The sequence below is a fragment of the Haemorhous mexicanus genome, chromosome 23, assembly GCF_027477595.1.
Source record: "Haemorhous mexicanus isolate bHaeMex1 chromosome 23, bHaeMex1.pri, whole genome shotgun sequence".
In the NCBI taxonomy this organism is placed as follows: domain Eukaryota; kingdom Metazoa; phylum Chordata; class Aves; order Passeriformes; family Fringillidae; genus Haemorhous; species Haemorhous mexicanus.
Genome location: NC_082363.1, coordinates 2,271,528 through 2,285,262, shown reverse-complemented (window position 1 = coordinate 2,285,262; position 13,735 = coordinate 2,271,528). Strand labels below are relative to the sequence as shown.

At 52.3% G+C, this 13,735-nt stretch overlaps 1 protein-coding gene across 5 annotated transcripts in view; it reads left to right on the top strand.

Moving 5' to 3' along the window:
- SPEN (spen family transcriptional repressor) overlaps positions 1 to 12,970 on the top strand; it is a 65,853-nt gene extending 52,883 nt beyond the window's left edge. For 3 of the 5 annotated variants that reach the window (XM_059866556.1, XM_059866557.1, XM_059866553.1), the window contains 5 exons: positions 441 to 8,361; positions 8,813 to 9,208; positions 9,895 to 10,089; positions 10,880 to 11,038; positions 11,858 to 12,970. In XM_059866556.1, coding sequence (XP_059722539.1) covers positions 441 to 8,361; positions 8,813 to 9,208; positions 9,895 to 10,089; positions 10,880 to 11,038; positions 11,858 to 11,989 — 8,803 coding nt within the window. In that variant the 3' untranslated portion in view covers positions 11,990 to 12,970. The remainder of the gene's footprint in view (positions 1 to 440; positions 8,362 to 8,812; positions 9,209 to 9,894; positions 10,090 to 10,879; positions 11,039 to 11,857) is intronic. The other 2 variants (XM_059866558.1, XM_059866555.1) reach the window with 1 other exon arrangement.
- Positions 12,971 to 13,735: the final 765 nt, after the last annotated feature.

Below are 13,735 nucleotides of genomic sequence, written 5' to 3'. Positions count from 1 at the left end.
CTTTGCTGCTTAGTAATGGAGAGATTCCATGCCTGAACTTTGATTTGACTCATGTTTTCAGAGTCAAATGAAGGTCTCAGGTTCTGGATAAGGGGGTGTCTTCACCCTGCCAGCCTTGGGGGAGTGCACAGGCACTGTGTTGGTTTTTCCTTCATTTCATGCAAGGTTTGAATTTGAGAAAAACAAAGGGGTGAGGGTGGTGAAACAATGCTTGGAAGAACTGTTACGACATTACCCATGAAGTACATTTGGTATTTGATAAGTTAACAAAAGTGTTTAGTCCACTGCACACAGATGCCTTGCCAAACCTCTGTGTGCAGCTGCCTTGATGCACGTAGGAAAAAAGATCAGAAAATGGTTTCTTTGCGTAGCAAAAAACTATGGTAAGAGAGTACATTGGTTGAGAAGGAGAACTAGAATCTGTTTATTCTTATGTTTAGCAGAGACGAGCGAAGAGGATCCTACGAATACGCCCCTGACCGTACCTACTACGAGACCGTTCGGACCCCAGGGACGTATCCAGAAGATCCTCGGCGGGAATACCCAGCTCGGGGCCGAGAATTCTACGCCGAGTGGGATCCCTACCAAGGAGACTACTACGACCCACGATACTACGACGACCCTCGCGAGTACCGGGATTACCGGGGAGATCCATACGAGCAGGACATCAGGGAGTACAGCTACAGGCAACGGGAGAGGGAGAGAGAGAGGGAACGGTTCGAATCCGATCGGGACAGAGACCACGATCGGAGGCCGATCGAGCGGAGCCAGAGCCCGACGCACTCGCGGCGCCCGCAGAGCCCCGGAGCATCCCCCTCGCAGTCGGAACGGCTGCAGAGCGACTCGGAGAGGAGGATTTACAGCAGGTCCTCGGATCGCAGCGGCAGCTGCAGCTCGCTGTCCCCTCCGCGATACGACAAGCTCGACAAAGCCCGCGTGGAGCGATACGCAAAAAACGAGAAAGTGGAGAAAGAGCGCGTTTTCGAGCAGGAGAGGGTGGACAAGGAGAAGCGCTTGGTGAGAAAGGAAAAGCTGGAAAAAATAGAAAAGGAGAAAACAGATAAGCAGAAACGAAAAGCGAAAATCCATTCGCCCAGCTCCCAGTCCTCAGAAACAGATCAGGAGAATGAGAGAGAGCCCAGCCCAGAAAAACTGAAGGGCAACAGTAAACAAAGCAAAGAGAGGGGTGACAAAGAAGGGACAGCAAAGAACCGCCTGGAACTGATGCCCTGTGTTGTGCTGACCCGTGTGAAGGAAAAGGAGGGGAAGGTGATCGATCAGCCTGCGCTGGAGAAACTGAGGGCAAAGCTGGATAACGACACTCTGAAATCCCCACTGCTCGAACAGAAAACTCAGACGTCCCAAGCTGAGCAAGCCAAGTCGGAGCAGTCTAAACCAGAACCTGTCAGAACCAAGGTACAGAAGGAGAAAGCCCTTGCCAGTCACATCGAAGTGGTGGACAAGGAGGGAAAAATGAAACCTAAAAAGCACTTGAAGACAGAGCAAACTTCCGAGGGGGCCAACACAGTGGATTTAGACAAGTTGGAGGCTCGTAAAAGGCGTTTTGCCGATGCAAATCCAAAACCTGACAGGCAAAAACTGGACGTAAAACGGAGCAGCCAAGATGAGGAGGATGCACGCATGGTTTTGAAAAAGCAGCTTGATGCAACAGCGTCGTCTAGAGAGGCACCAGTGTTAAGGGAAGGAGAATTGGAGAGAAAACCCCTGAGGAAGGAGATGCTTAAAAGGGAATCTAAAAAACTCAAACTGGAAAGACTTATTCCTGTTACTAGTCCCAAAGAAATTCAGGACACTCTTAATGTTGGTGGGATTGGCTTGCGTCCCACCTTGGATCTGCAGGCGAGGCTCATGGAGGCACCCGAGGAACCTGTGGAAGTTCAGGAGCTCCCTCCTAAAAAACTGAACCCGGTAAAACCCCAGCATAAACAGGTACAGCTGCTGGATGAGCAGGGAACAGAGAGAGAGGAGACAAGGAAGAACTACTCCAGCCTTCCTGAAGAAACACCAGATCATAAACTTGGCCAAGAGAAACCTCAGTCGGCTGACACGGAGGAGAAAATCAGCATCGACATTGACCACACGCAGAGCTACCGGAAACAGATGGAGCAAAGTCGCAGGTTGAAACAGCAGCTGGAAATGGAGATAGCAAAGTCTGAGAAGTTTGGCAGTCCAAAGAAAGAGGTGGATGAATATGAAAAGCGGAGTCTGGTTCATGAGGTGGGAAAGCCTCCACAAGACGTCACCGATGACTCTCCACCAAGTAAAAGGAAAAAGACTGACCAGTTTGACTTTGAAATCAGCACTAAGAGAGAAAGGAACTACAGAAGTTCTCGTCAGGTGAGTGAGGACTCCGAAAGGATGTCATGCTCCCCAAGCATCAGGCACTTCCCTTTCCATGAGGATGATGACACGCTCGATTCTCCAAGGTTAATGCCATTGAAGGAAACCAAAGAGTCACCTAAAACAGAAGAAAAGGGTCTTTCATACTCCAACATGACTGTGAGGGAGGACTCGCTGAAATTCAATCCTTATGATTCCAGCAGAAGGGAGCAGATGGCAGAAATGGCTAAAATAAAACTCTCTGTGTTGAGTTCTGAGGAAGACTCAAGTAGGTGGGAAACCCAAGTGAAACAAGAGCCTGGGAGAGTTGATATCAGCTTTCCAAGCAGCATTGTGAAAAGAGACAGTATACGAAAGCGGTCTGTCCGAGACCTGGAACCTGGGGAGGTGCCTTCAGATTCGGATGACGATGGCGAAAACAAGCCCCATTCCCCAAAAGCCTCGTCCTTGTTAGAGAGTTCCAGGTTGTCTTTTTTATTAAGGGACAGAGAAGAGAAGTTCCGTGAAAGAGAGGAAAGACTCCAGTCCGGTTCCTTAGAAAGAAACAAATTCTACTCTTTTGCATTGGACAAGACAATCACACCTGACACAAAGGCCTTGCTTGAAAGGGCTAAATCCCTCTCTTCCTCCAGAGAGGAAAACTGGTCCTTTCTAGACTGGGATTCAAGATTTGCTAGTTTCAGAAACAATAAAGACAAAGAGAAGGTTGACTCAGCTCCAAGACCTATTCCATCCTGGTATATGAAAAAGAAAAAAATCAGAACTGATTCTGAAGGTGGAAAACTGGATGATAAGAAAGAAGATCATAAAGAGGAGGAACAAGAGCGGCAGGAACTGTTCGCTTCTCGATTTTTGCACAGTTCAATCTTTGAACAGGACTCCAAACGCCTGCAGCATTTAGAGAGGAAGGATGATGATCTGGACTTCATCTCTGGAAGGCTATATGGGAGACAGTCCTCCTCCGATGGGACGAACAGCACAGCTGATTTGGTGCAAGAGCCGGTGGTTCTCTTCCACAGTAGGTTTGTTGAGCTGACACGAATGCAGCAGAAAGAAAAGGAGAAAGATCAGAAACCAAAAGAAGTGGAGAAACAGGAAGATAAAGAAAACCGGCCGAAAACACCAGAAATGGTTCCTGATAGTAAAGAAACAGAACATAAACCTTCCTCAGCTGTTGGTCCTTCTTCAGTCACCGTCCTCCCACAGGAACCAGCTCCCATTGCTCCTGAGAAAAGTGAAAAGGTCCTGGTGGAACCAGCTTCTGTCAAAGAAGAGAAACCTGAACCTGCTGCTGCAGCAGAGGAACAAAAACCTTTTCCTGAACTTGCTGCTCCTGTCAAAATGGAACCTCCTGAGCATACAGAACCTCTGCCAGTTGTGGAAGCGAGTAAAGAAATCGTTGCTACAGCCCTGGCACCAGAGGAAGATGCTGTGGCAACAGAGCATCCTTCGTACTTGGATACCAAACCTCCCACTCCTGGGGCCTCGTTTTCTGATGCAGACATCAGCGTAGATCCAGAACCTGAGGCTGCCCAGCTGCTTCCACCTCCGCCCAAGCTAGTTCAGAAGTCAGATGAGGCTGCAGAACCTAAAGAGGAAAATCCACCACCCTCTGCCAGCACCGATGCTGGTGTGAGTCAAAAGGTGGAGGCGGCTGCTGAGGTCCTGCCGCCTGTTTCTGACAATGATATGGAAGTGGAACCTCCGGTTGTTGTAAAAGATAAAAAGTCCTACAAAAGTAAACGGTCCAAGACTCCCGTGCAGTCGGCTGCAGCTAATGTCACAGAAAAGCCCGTCACGAGGAAGAGCGAAAGAATTGACCGTGAGAAACTGAAAAGGTCGAGCTCTCCTCGTGGGGAGACCCAGAAGCTTTCTGAATTGAAAGTGGAGGCAGAAAAGGTTTCAAGGAATGCTGCTAAATCCCCAAGTTCTGCTGCAGAGCCAGAAAACGTGGAGCTGAGCTTGCCGATTGGCCGAACCAGGCGCAGAAACGTGAGGTCAGTCTATGCTACCACAGGGGACAACGAAGGCCCATCTCCAGTGAAGGATTCCATGGAGGTCACTAGATCCACCCGGAAGAGAGTGGAAAAGGAACCACAGGAAACAGTGACTACTGTTCCCACAACCCCGAGGAGGGGAAGACCTCCCAAAACCCGCCGTAAGCCAGAGGAGGACATCTCTCCAATAAAGACAGAACCGGTACAACAAGAGGTGGAGGAAGCTGAAACTAAAGATACCATGGAAGCTCCTAAACCTGCAGAGGGTTGGAGGTCTCCTAGATCCCAGAAGCTCACACACACTCACTCATCAGCTGCTGCCAGCCAACAGGGGAAGAAAGGGAAGAATGAACCGAAAGCTGATACCACGGCTGAATCCGAAGATGCTGCTGAAAGAAGCAGTCAGGAATCGAGCATCAGTGACAACAGCAATAAAGCAAAAGCCGCTGAGAAAGAGCCAGCAGCAAGTGAGCAGAAACGTGATCGGAAGGAACTGGATGTAGAGAAAAATCAGCTAGAAATCCCCACAGCTGAGATCACTGAGAAGAAGTCAGTGCCAGAAAAGGTTACGAAATCCAAAAGGGGAAGGTACAAAAATACCAAAACCGTGGTTGATAAGGCATCCGTGTGTCTCAAAAATGTAGAAATACGCCTCAACGTGGATGAAGTCAAGGGTGCCTTGAGGCCCACCGAAGAGGAGGCAGAGCCGGTGGCAGTGTCACCACCCAAGATGAAGAGCCCTCCGAAAGAGGACATCCTGCCACCCCACTTCTCTAAGAATGAGGTAGAAGATTCATTCCCAGAAATGGAAAAGGAGGTGACACGGGAGCCCAAGCAGTCGCCTGAGGCTGCCCAGTTAGCAAAGCAGATTGAGCTTGAGCAGGCGGTGGAGAACATTGCAAAACTCACTGAAACTCCTCCAACAATTGCTGCCTACAAAGAGCCAACGACAGATGTGGCTGAAGTCCGTCAGGAGGAAGAGGCAGATAAACCTGCACACCAGGCCAGTGAAACGGAGCTGGCAGCAGCCATCGGCTCCATCATCAATGATATTTCTGGGGAGACGGAAAGCTTCCCTGCACCGCCAACATATCCTGCTGAATCTGAGGCTGAGATCCCCACAGAGCCCTTGGTGTTGCAGTCCCCTCGGGAGGAGATGGAGCCTGAGACAGATCAGGCAGTGAACAATATCCTAGAAACTGAGGCTGCTGTCGAGCCTGTGGTGCAGCCGGTGCCTGGCTCCGTCCCGTCAGCGTTGGAGACTGAGAGCAAGGAGTCTGAGGTCAGCTTCAGCGAATCTTCCAACTCTGCACAGGAGGCTGAGACCTTGCAGGAGGCTGAAGTTGCTCGTAAGGAGAAGGGCCGTCAGAAAACCGCACGGCAGAGACGCAAGAAGAGCGCAAGCAGGAAGGGTGACGCTGCCGAAGTCAACACCTTTGAGCCAGAGAGGGTGCAGAGCAAATCACCCCCCGCCAATGAAGTTAAGACAAAACCTGAAGAAGCCTCAAAGGAAGAGAAGCAAATTAAACCCACAGCATCCATGGAGCCAAGTGCTTCTGATGTCACCAAGGCTGTGGCTGCTGACATCGTGGCTGCACATGAGGCTGTCCCTGAGAGCAGCACCTCTCCAAAGGTGCCCGCTCCTGCTCCTCTGGACCTGGGTCCCCCACCGGTCTCCCTCGACGAGGGGAGTCAGAGCGGATTCAAGATCCGGTCACCCCTGGAAAACGCTGCCATCACACCACCGAGTGCCCCGAATGCAGCCCTTCCTGCTGTCCCCGCAGCGGCGGCCAAGCTACCCACCCCAGTGCCCACCACCATTGTCCCCCTTCACTCCGGCGCTGCCAAGGTGCCAGAGTGGATGGTCAGGCACGAGGAGCCCCGTGCCCGTTCCACACCCCCGCCTGCTCTCCCACCGGACACAAAGGCATCAGATATCGACACAAACTCCAGCACTTTGAGGAAGATACTCATGGAGCCCAAATATGTCTCAGCAACGAGCATAACCTCCACGCATGTGACAACGACGCACACGGAGCCGGTGAGCGCACCGTGCCTGGAAGAGGCACCTCTCCACCCTGCCGTGGAGGCCATCAAGCCGGTTTCCGAGGAGAAGCCGGCCGTTCCTGTCACCAACGCCCTGGACCCACCGGTGGCCGAAGCGCCAGTGTTCAGCGAGAAGGAGAAGGTCAACACCGTGATTGCTCCCAAAGCCACTTCTGTCATCAGCAGGATGCCCCACAGCGTAGATCTGGAGGAGGCGCCGAGGATCACCTTGGTGAAACAAGCTCCCCAAACCCAGACCTGCCTCGTCAATGCTCCCTCGCCGAAATTTAAGCAGAGGTCAAGTGTAAATGATAACAGCAGGTTTCATCCAGGATCGATGTCTATTATTGAGGAGAGGCCTGTGGAGACTGGGTCCAGTCCAGGGCTGCGGGTGAACACCTCAGAAGGTGTGGTGCTCCTGAGTTACTCAGGACAGAAGACAGAAGGTCCTCAGCGAATCAGTGCCAAGATCAGCCAGATTCCCCCAGCCAGCGCTGTGGACATCGAATTCCAGCAGTCTGTATCCAAGTCTCAGATTAAACAGGAGCCTATCACGCCGTCCCAGCCGGCACCGAAAGGCTCCCAGACCTCGGCGGGTTATGGGACTGTTTCCACCCATTCTTCGTTGGTACTCGGAACACAGCCCTACAACACCTCGCCCGTCATCTCCTCCGTCAAACAGGAGCGCGCCGCGCTGGACAAGCCCGACTCGTCCCACCTCGCTGTCCAGACCCCGGCGTCGCAGCCCGGCAAGGTCCTGACGCAGACCGTAAACACTCCACCCGTGCTGGTCCATAACCAGATGGTCGTGAACAAAAAACTGTCTGACCCAACTGCTCTGAAAGTGGAGACAAAGACTCTGCAACCCTCCAACCTGAGTCCTGGGGTTAGTCCTCACCACCCTTCCCTCTCTGGGAAGATGCACTCGGAAGCGAACCACGTCAGCTCGGGCCCCAGCACCCCGACTGACCGGGCCATCTCCCACCTGGGGGTCACCAAACAGGAGCCGCACTCGCCGCGCACCAGTGGGCACTCGCCGTCGCCGTTCCCCCGGGCCTGTCATCCTGGCAGTACCTCGTCCCCAGCTTTGTCCAGCAGCACCCCAGTCATGCTGGCGCCGGGAATTCCCGTTCCCCAGTACATATCCAGCATGCATCCCGAACAATCTGTTATCATGCCCCCCCACAGCGTAACACAGACTGTGTCCCTGGGCCATCTATCCCAAGGTGAGGTGAGGATGAACACCCCTCCTCTCTCCGGCATTCCCTACGGCATCCGCCCGGAAGCGCTCCACTCCCCCCGAGCTGCTCTGCAACCCCAGATGGAGATGAAACCCCAGCGATCCAGCACGCCCCAGCCAGCACCCATCCGAGACATCGTCATGCCCCCGCTGTCCTCCCAGCATCCCCCCGAGGAGGAGCTGCACTTCCACCACACGGCGGTGTGCCGCGGGCCAGCCCCGGTGCAGTCCGACGTGCTGGTGATGCAGCCCGACTACCGCATGCACCCCGGCAGCCTGCGGCTGGAGCAGTACAACGTCCCGCGGGACGTCAGGATGATCATGCACCCGCACATGGCCGCCGTGGGCGAGCACCACTCGGAAACACGACAATCCCGCACGCCCGAAGGGGCCGTCAAAACTCCCCCGGTCAGTAAGACCCCGCAGCCTGGGAAAGAGACTCCCAAATCCTCGGAAGGCAAGATGGCCCACTCTCCCCACAGCGAGCCGCGGCTGCTCAGCGTGCCCTCGGGCAGCCAGCTGCCCGGGCTGCCCCTGACGCAGCCCGTGGTGGTCCCACATGGGGTGCAGATCATGCATCCCGCCGGGAGCTCCTTCCACGATTACCGCTCCGTGTACGGCGACATGAGGAATTACCACACGGCCCAGCTTGGACATCCGCAGTTCCCGGGCGCCTCGCCCATCGGGCTGCCCTCCCGGAGCATGACCCCGTCCCAGGTGAGAAAGAAAACTCTTTTCCTGTCTACCTGGAATCTGGAGCTGTTTCTTATGGGAAATGGGGTTCTAATGCTGCTTAGCATCAGAGGAAGCCAAAACAACCCATTTCTTGAACCCCTCTGGAGCTCCACCCAGGAGGGGGGAAGGTGCCCGCAGGTTTCTGGATATGGTGTCAGGGGGAGAATTGTCAGTACCAAGGTGGTGCATGGGTCAGGCATCCTTGGATTGATGGTGTGACTAAGGATGGGCTTGGGGCAGGATTCAGGGAGTGGGGTTTCAGCTCAGGTGGGTTTGGAAGTGGGAGACTGTCCCAGGTGCTGCCGCAGCAGGGCTGCTGCTGTGACACAGATGTCGCCAGCAGGAATCTCCTGGTGCCGTGGCAGCCTTATAATGGGGTTGAATACACCCTCGGCCTAAACATCTTTCCTTTTCCCCCCTGCCTGCATCCCAGGGTCTGCCGGAGGGCGAGCACTCGCACCCCAGCCAGCCAGTCCGCAGCAAGACCCCTCAGATCCCTCAGGATCCCAAGGGCCCATCGGCAGCAGGGCCAGAGCAGAGTCACCACGCCCCTGTGAACAGGCACACGGCACAGATGGACCCTCACGTCCACCTCCAGAGGGCACAAGGGGACACGAGCCAGACCTCCTACCCCTCACCCGTCGCCATCTCCATGAAGCAGGAGCTTCCATCGCCGCACCAGCCGCAGGCAGTTCCCAAGCAATCCATGTTTATCCCCACGACCTCGGGGCCACCCCTCAGCCGCCCGGAGCCCCAGTCCGCGCTCAAGCAGGAGCCATCCCCTCACCCTGTGTCCCAGCGACCTGTGGACATGGTCCAGCTGCTGACAGTGAGTGTCATGCTCCTGATCTGGGGGAAATCACCTGGTTCTGTCTCAGCCATAGCACCAAATCTGACCTTTCTTGCATCAAAAACTTCAGATGCAGAAAAGGCATTGTTTGGGTTTTGGGTTGTTTTGTCCCTGATGGATTTTAGCCATGTTTACTGTTCCAAGTCAGTTTTACAAGTCAGCATTTTACTGGAAAGTGTTTCCTCATAGGCAGGGGGGAGAGTTGGTGTATTTCATTTAAATAAAAAGGAAAAACCACTCTCTCAAGTGTAGAAAATGAGGAAGAGGAGGGAGGCAGTGAAGAACAGGTACCAGCAAGGAGCTGAGAGTTCTGTTCAGCACCAAATGTCTCCCATACAATCTCGAACAGTTCTTCTGTTATTTCTCAATTTGTCCATTTGTAAAAGGGAACACAGCATTCAGGAACAGCCTCGTGATGGGTGGGCGGCAGAGGGATTGGGATGACGGGATCCACCCAGGCAGGCTGGCCAGCTGGAAGGAAAAGGACTGAATTCCTGATTTAGCAGGATGTAACCCAGGCCTGGCCTGTGGAGGGTTGATCTGGTGCTATATCTCCGCTGAGCCTTTAAAACTCGGATGGAAGTATAGGTGGCAGCCGAGCAGCTCAGCATTTCAGATCCCACCCTCCTTGCTTTGTGTGTAATACTCTCTCCCTCTCTTCCCAGAAATACCCCATTGTCTGGCAGGGTCTGCTGGCTCTCAAGAACGACACGGCGGCTGTGCAGCTGCACTTTGTGTCCGGGAACAACGTCCTGGCACACCGGTCTCTGCCGGCGCCCGAGGGAGGGCCCCCCCTGCGCATCGCGCAGCGCATGCGGCTCGAGGCCTCCCAGCTCGAGGGCGTCGCGCGCAGGATGATGGTGAGCGCCCGGGCTGGGGCAGGGAGGCACTTTGGGAATCTCAGAGCTGGGCTGGGCTCACCAGCTGTGGGGCTGGAAACCACCAGGGCTCCCCAAAACGCAGGCTTCTGTCATGTGGGCTTCTCAGGGAATGGGCACGGCCCCAAGGCTGCCAGAGCCCAAGGAGCGTTTGGACACTGCTCTCAGGGATGCACGGCGGGGATTGATGGGATCCTGTGCATGGCAGAGAGTTGGACTTGAGATCCCTGTTATTCTGTTTTGGGATCCTGGTGTTCACACTGATTCCTTCAGCCCAGGGAGTGTAACACGGATTTCAGAGGATGAGCAATAACTCTTACACTGCACTTATGGAAAAGGCAATGAGAGCTGGGAAACCTTTACATCACCCTGAGCCTGGGGACAACCTTCTGCTGGCTTCAGTGTGTCTGAGTAGGGTGGGAAGGGGAGTTCAGGTGGCCATGAAAATCTGTTTTTAGTCTTTTCCACCTTGGCTGAGCTCTCAGCAAGTTTTGGAATCACCAAATCCCAGACTGGTTTGGGTTGGAGGGGCCTTAAAGCCCATCCCACCCCCTGCCATGGGCAGGGACATCTTCCACTATCCCAGGTTGCTCCAGGCCCTGTCCAGCCTGGCCTTGGACGCTTCTGGGGATGGGGCAGCCACCACTTTTCTGGGGTACAAATTGTAAAATCAAGGAGTTTGAAGTGAGGGTTTTCCCCCATGGACAGCGGGTGGATGGCTGGAAAACATCCCCTTATGCAGCATTTCCCTGAGCCTGTCCTTCCCTTGCAGGTGGAGAGCGACTACTGCCTGCTGCTGGCCCTGCCCTGTGGCCGGGACCAGGAGGACGTGGTCAGTCAGACGGAGTCGCTCAAGGCCGCCTTCATCAGCTACCTGCAGGCCAAGCAGGCTGCAGGCATCATCAACGTCCCCAACCCCGGCTCCAACCAGGTACGGGCACAGAACCCCTGCAGTGCCACAGGGACACCACAGCAGTCCCTAATGGCACAGGCACAGAACCCCTGCAGTGCCGCAGGGACACCACAGCAGTCCCTAATGGCACAGGCACAGAACCCCTGCAGTGCCACAGGGACACCAAAGCAGTCCCTAATTGCACAGGCAGCTTGGTCTTCTGCTGGGTCTGCCTGGGGTTATTGGTCAAACAACCCCCCATTTCCATCACCCATCAAAGACATGGATGGGATCCATAAATTATGGATGGGATCCATAAATTTTTGATGGGATCGATATAATCATTGATGGAATCGACGAAAGCAACCCCAAAGCCAAAAAAAAACCCCAAATGTATGTTTGGTGTGTTCCCAGTTCACCATCTAGGGCTGAAAAGCATTTCCCAAATGCATTTCTCAGCTCTTTTATCTCTGAAGTAGAGTCCTGGTTTGTTCCCCATATCCTGATTTTTCCAGGACAGCTGGTGTTTTCTTGCAGAATGCATTTGGTGCCATGGAGGGTTTATTCCACGTGTTGCTGCACTGACTGCAGTTTAACCTGTGTGTAATTTAATTCTGGGTATAAGGAGCCCAGAATGAGCCCAGCACTCGGAGCAACCACTGAAATTATGATTAGTGGGAATTTTTCTGCCTTTCCCTGTGGTGTGGAAAGCTCCCCACCTTGGAAAGAAAACCCATGGCTTCTGTAGTATACATGATTTAGGATCCTTTAAGCACCCAGAACATCACCAAAATGTCCCATTTTTAAACCTCTGTGGGCGTGGGTTGTCTCTGATCTGTGGTTTTTCCCTCCCTGCAGCCTGCCTACGTTCTGCAGATCTTCCCACCCTGCGAGTTCTCGGAAAGCCACCTGTCCCGCCTGGCCCCCGACCTCCTCGCCAGCATCTCCAACATCTCTCCTCACCTGATGATTGTCATCGCGTCGGTATGAGCTGTTTACCAGTTACTGACTTTTTATTATTTTGATTTTAATTTTTTTAATTTTTCCAAGGCCCTGCAGCAAAAAACAAACAACTACAACAACAACAACAACAAAAAAACCCCACAAAAAAACCACACAAAAATTAATTTTAAAATAAAACTAATTCAAAAGAAGGAGAGAAGGTTATGAGACAAGAAATATGCTGCCAGAAACCAGCCTCCTGCCCGACCGGCCTCGATCAAACCTTGGATGTTTACATGTTGCTTTAGCTTATGGACAACTGATGCACTCAGCAGGTGGACTGGGCTTGGGTTCCCACGCCTCCTTTTTGGGGAAAAAAACACACAAAAAAGAAAAAAAAAAAAGAAAAAAAAAGAGAAAAGGATGGCTTATTTTTTTTAACAAAAAAAAAAAGGAAAAAAATAAAAAAGAACCTGAACTGCCTTTGCACTAAATTAGTGACTCGGACTTTGCACAGTTGGAGACGCTGTGACGTTCTGGATGTCTTGACACACATTGACCGCGCCGTGGACGTTCCGCAGGGACTCTGCTGAGATTTGTGGGTCAAGGAGCATTTCACAGTCATTTTTTATTTTATTGGTTGTTTCGCTGGGTTTTTTGTTGGTTTTTTTTTTCCTTCTTTTGGGGTTGTTTATTTTTTTGGGGGGGGTTATTTTTTCCGGATGTGAACCTTCCTCTTCCTCCACCTGCCCCTGCTGCAGCCGTCTTCTCTTCATCTGGGATGTACAGTTTACACTGAAAAACAAGAGAATACAAAACAAACAACAAAACAAAAGGGAGAGCTTTTTTCCTTCCTGGTGGGATATGCAGAACTCAGTGGGTGTGTGTATATATAAATATATATATAATATATATAAATATATATAATACTGACTTTAAAAAAAAAATCAAATCCCCACAACATACATTTTTTTTTAATCTGTGCCAAAAATGTGTTTTCAGAGAAAAAAAATCTTATTTTCATACTCAGACTTTGTATTGTCACTCATTTGTAAGTGCGCTTCATTTAAACATCCCCTCGTCTCATCAGCTGTGGAAGTGTTATACACTTGTACAAAGACTCTGCCCCGGCCCCCCTCGCCTCCCCTAACACTTAATTAATTTATGGAACTTGGTTTTTTTTTTGGTTTATTTTTGGTTTATTTTTTTTCTCAGCGCAGTTTTGTTTTGTGTGTCCATTGGATTACGAACTTTATTAAAAAATACAAAACACGTCGGCGCCCCGACCTCGTCCCTCGGCGTGGGGAGGGGGAGTGGGGAAGGGGAGTTTGGGGCTGCCAGGGAGGGGTCACCCACCTCTCCCTCAAAAACAACCGGCAAAAAAGGTCATTTCATCACACCAAACCCATCTCCTCTTGATTTTCCCTCCTGTCTCATAAATACTTGTGAAAACTGAAATCGCGGGGTTTGCCCCCACTTTTAATCTCACCACGCACCAGCTCCTCGCCCAGAATTATCCCTGGGTTCCTGATATTCATCATACTTGGAAATGTAAGAGCCAGACTTGCTGTTTTTCACTGCTTTTCCACCCAAATCCCTGCCAGGTGTAAGTAGGAAGCCTAATCAAGGCTGGTGTAAATGGGTTAAAATCAAGCAGATGTGGTAAAAAAGGAGGTTTAGGACAGAATTTGGGGGGTGGCTTCCGAAACCAGGGGAGACCCTCCCCCTGCACCCCCAGGCTGAGGGTGGGGGCGGAGCAGAGCCTGTTTTGGGGTAAAACCAGGACAAAAAGGG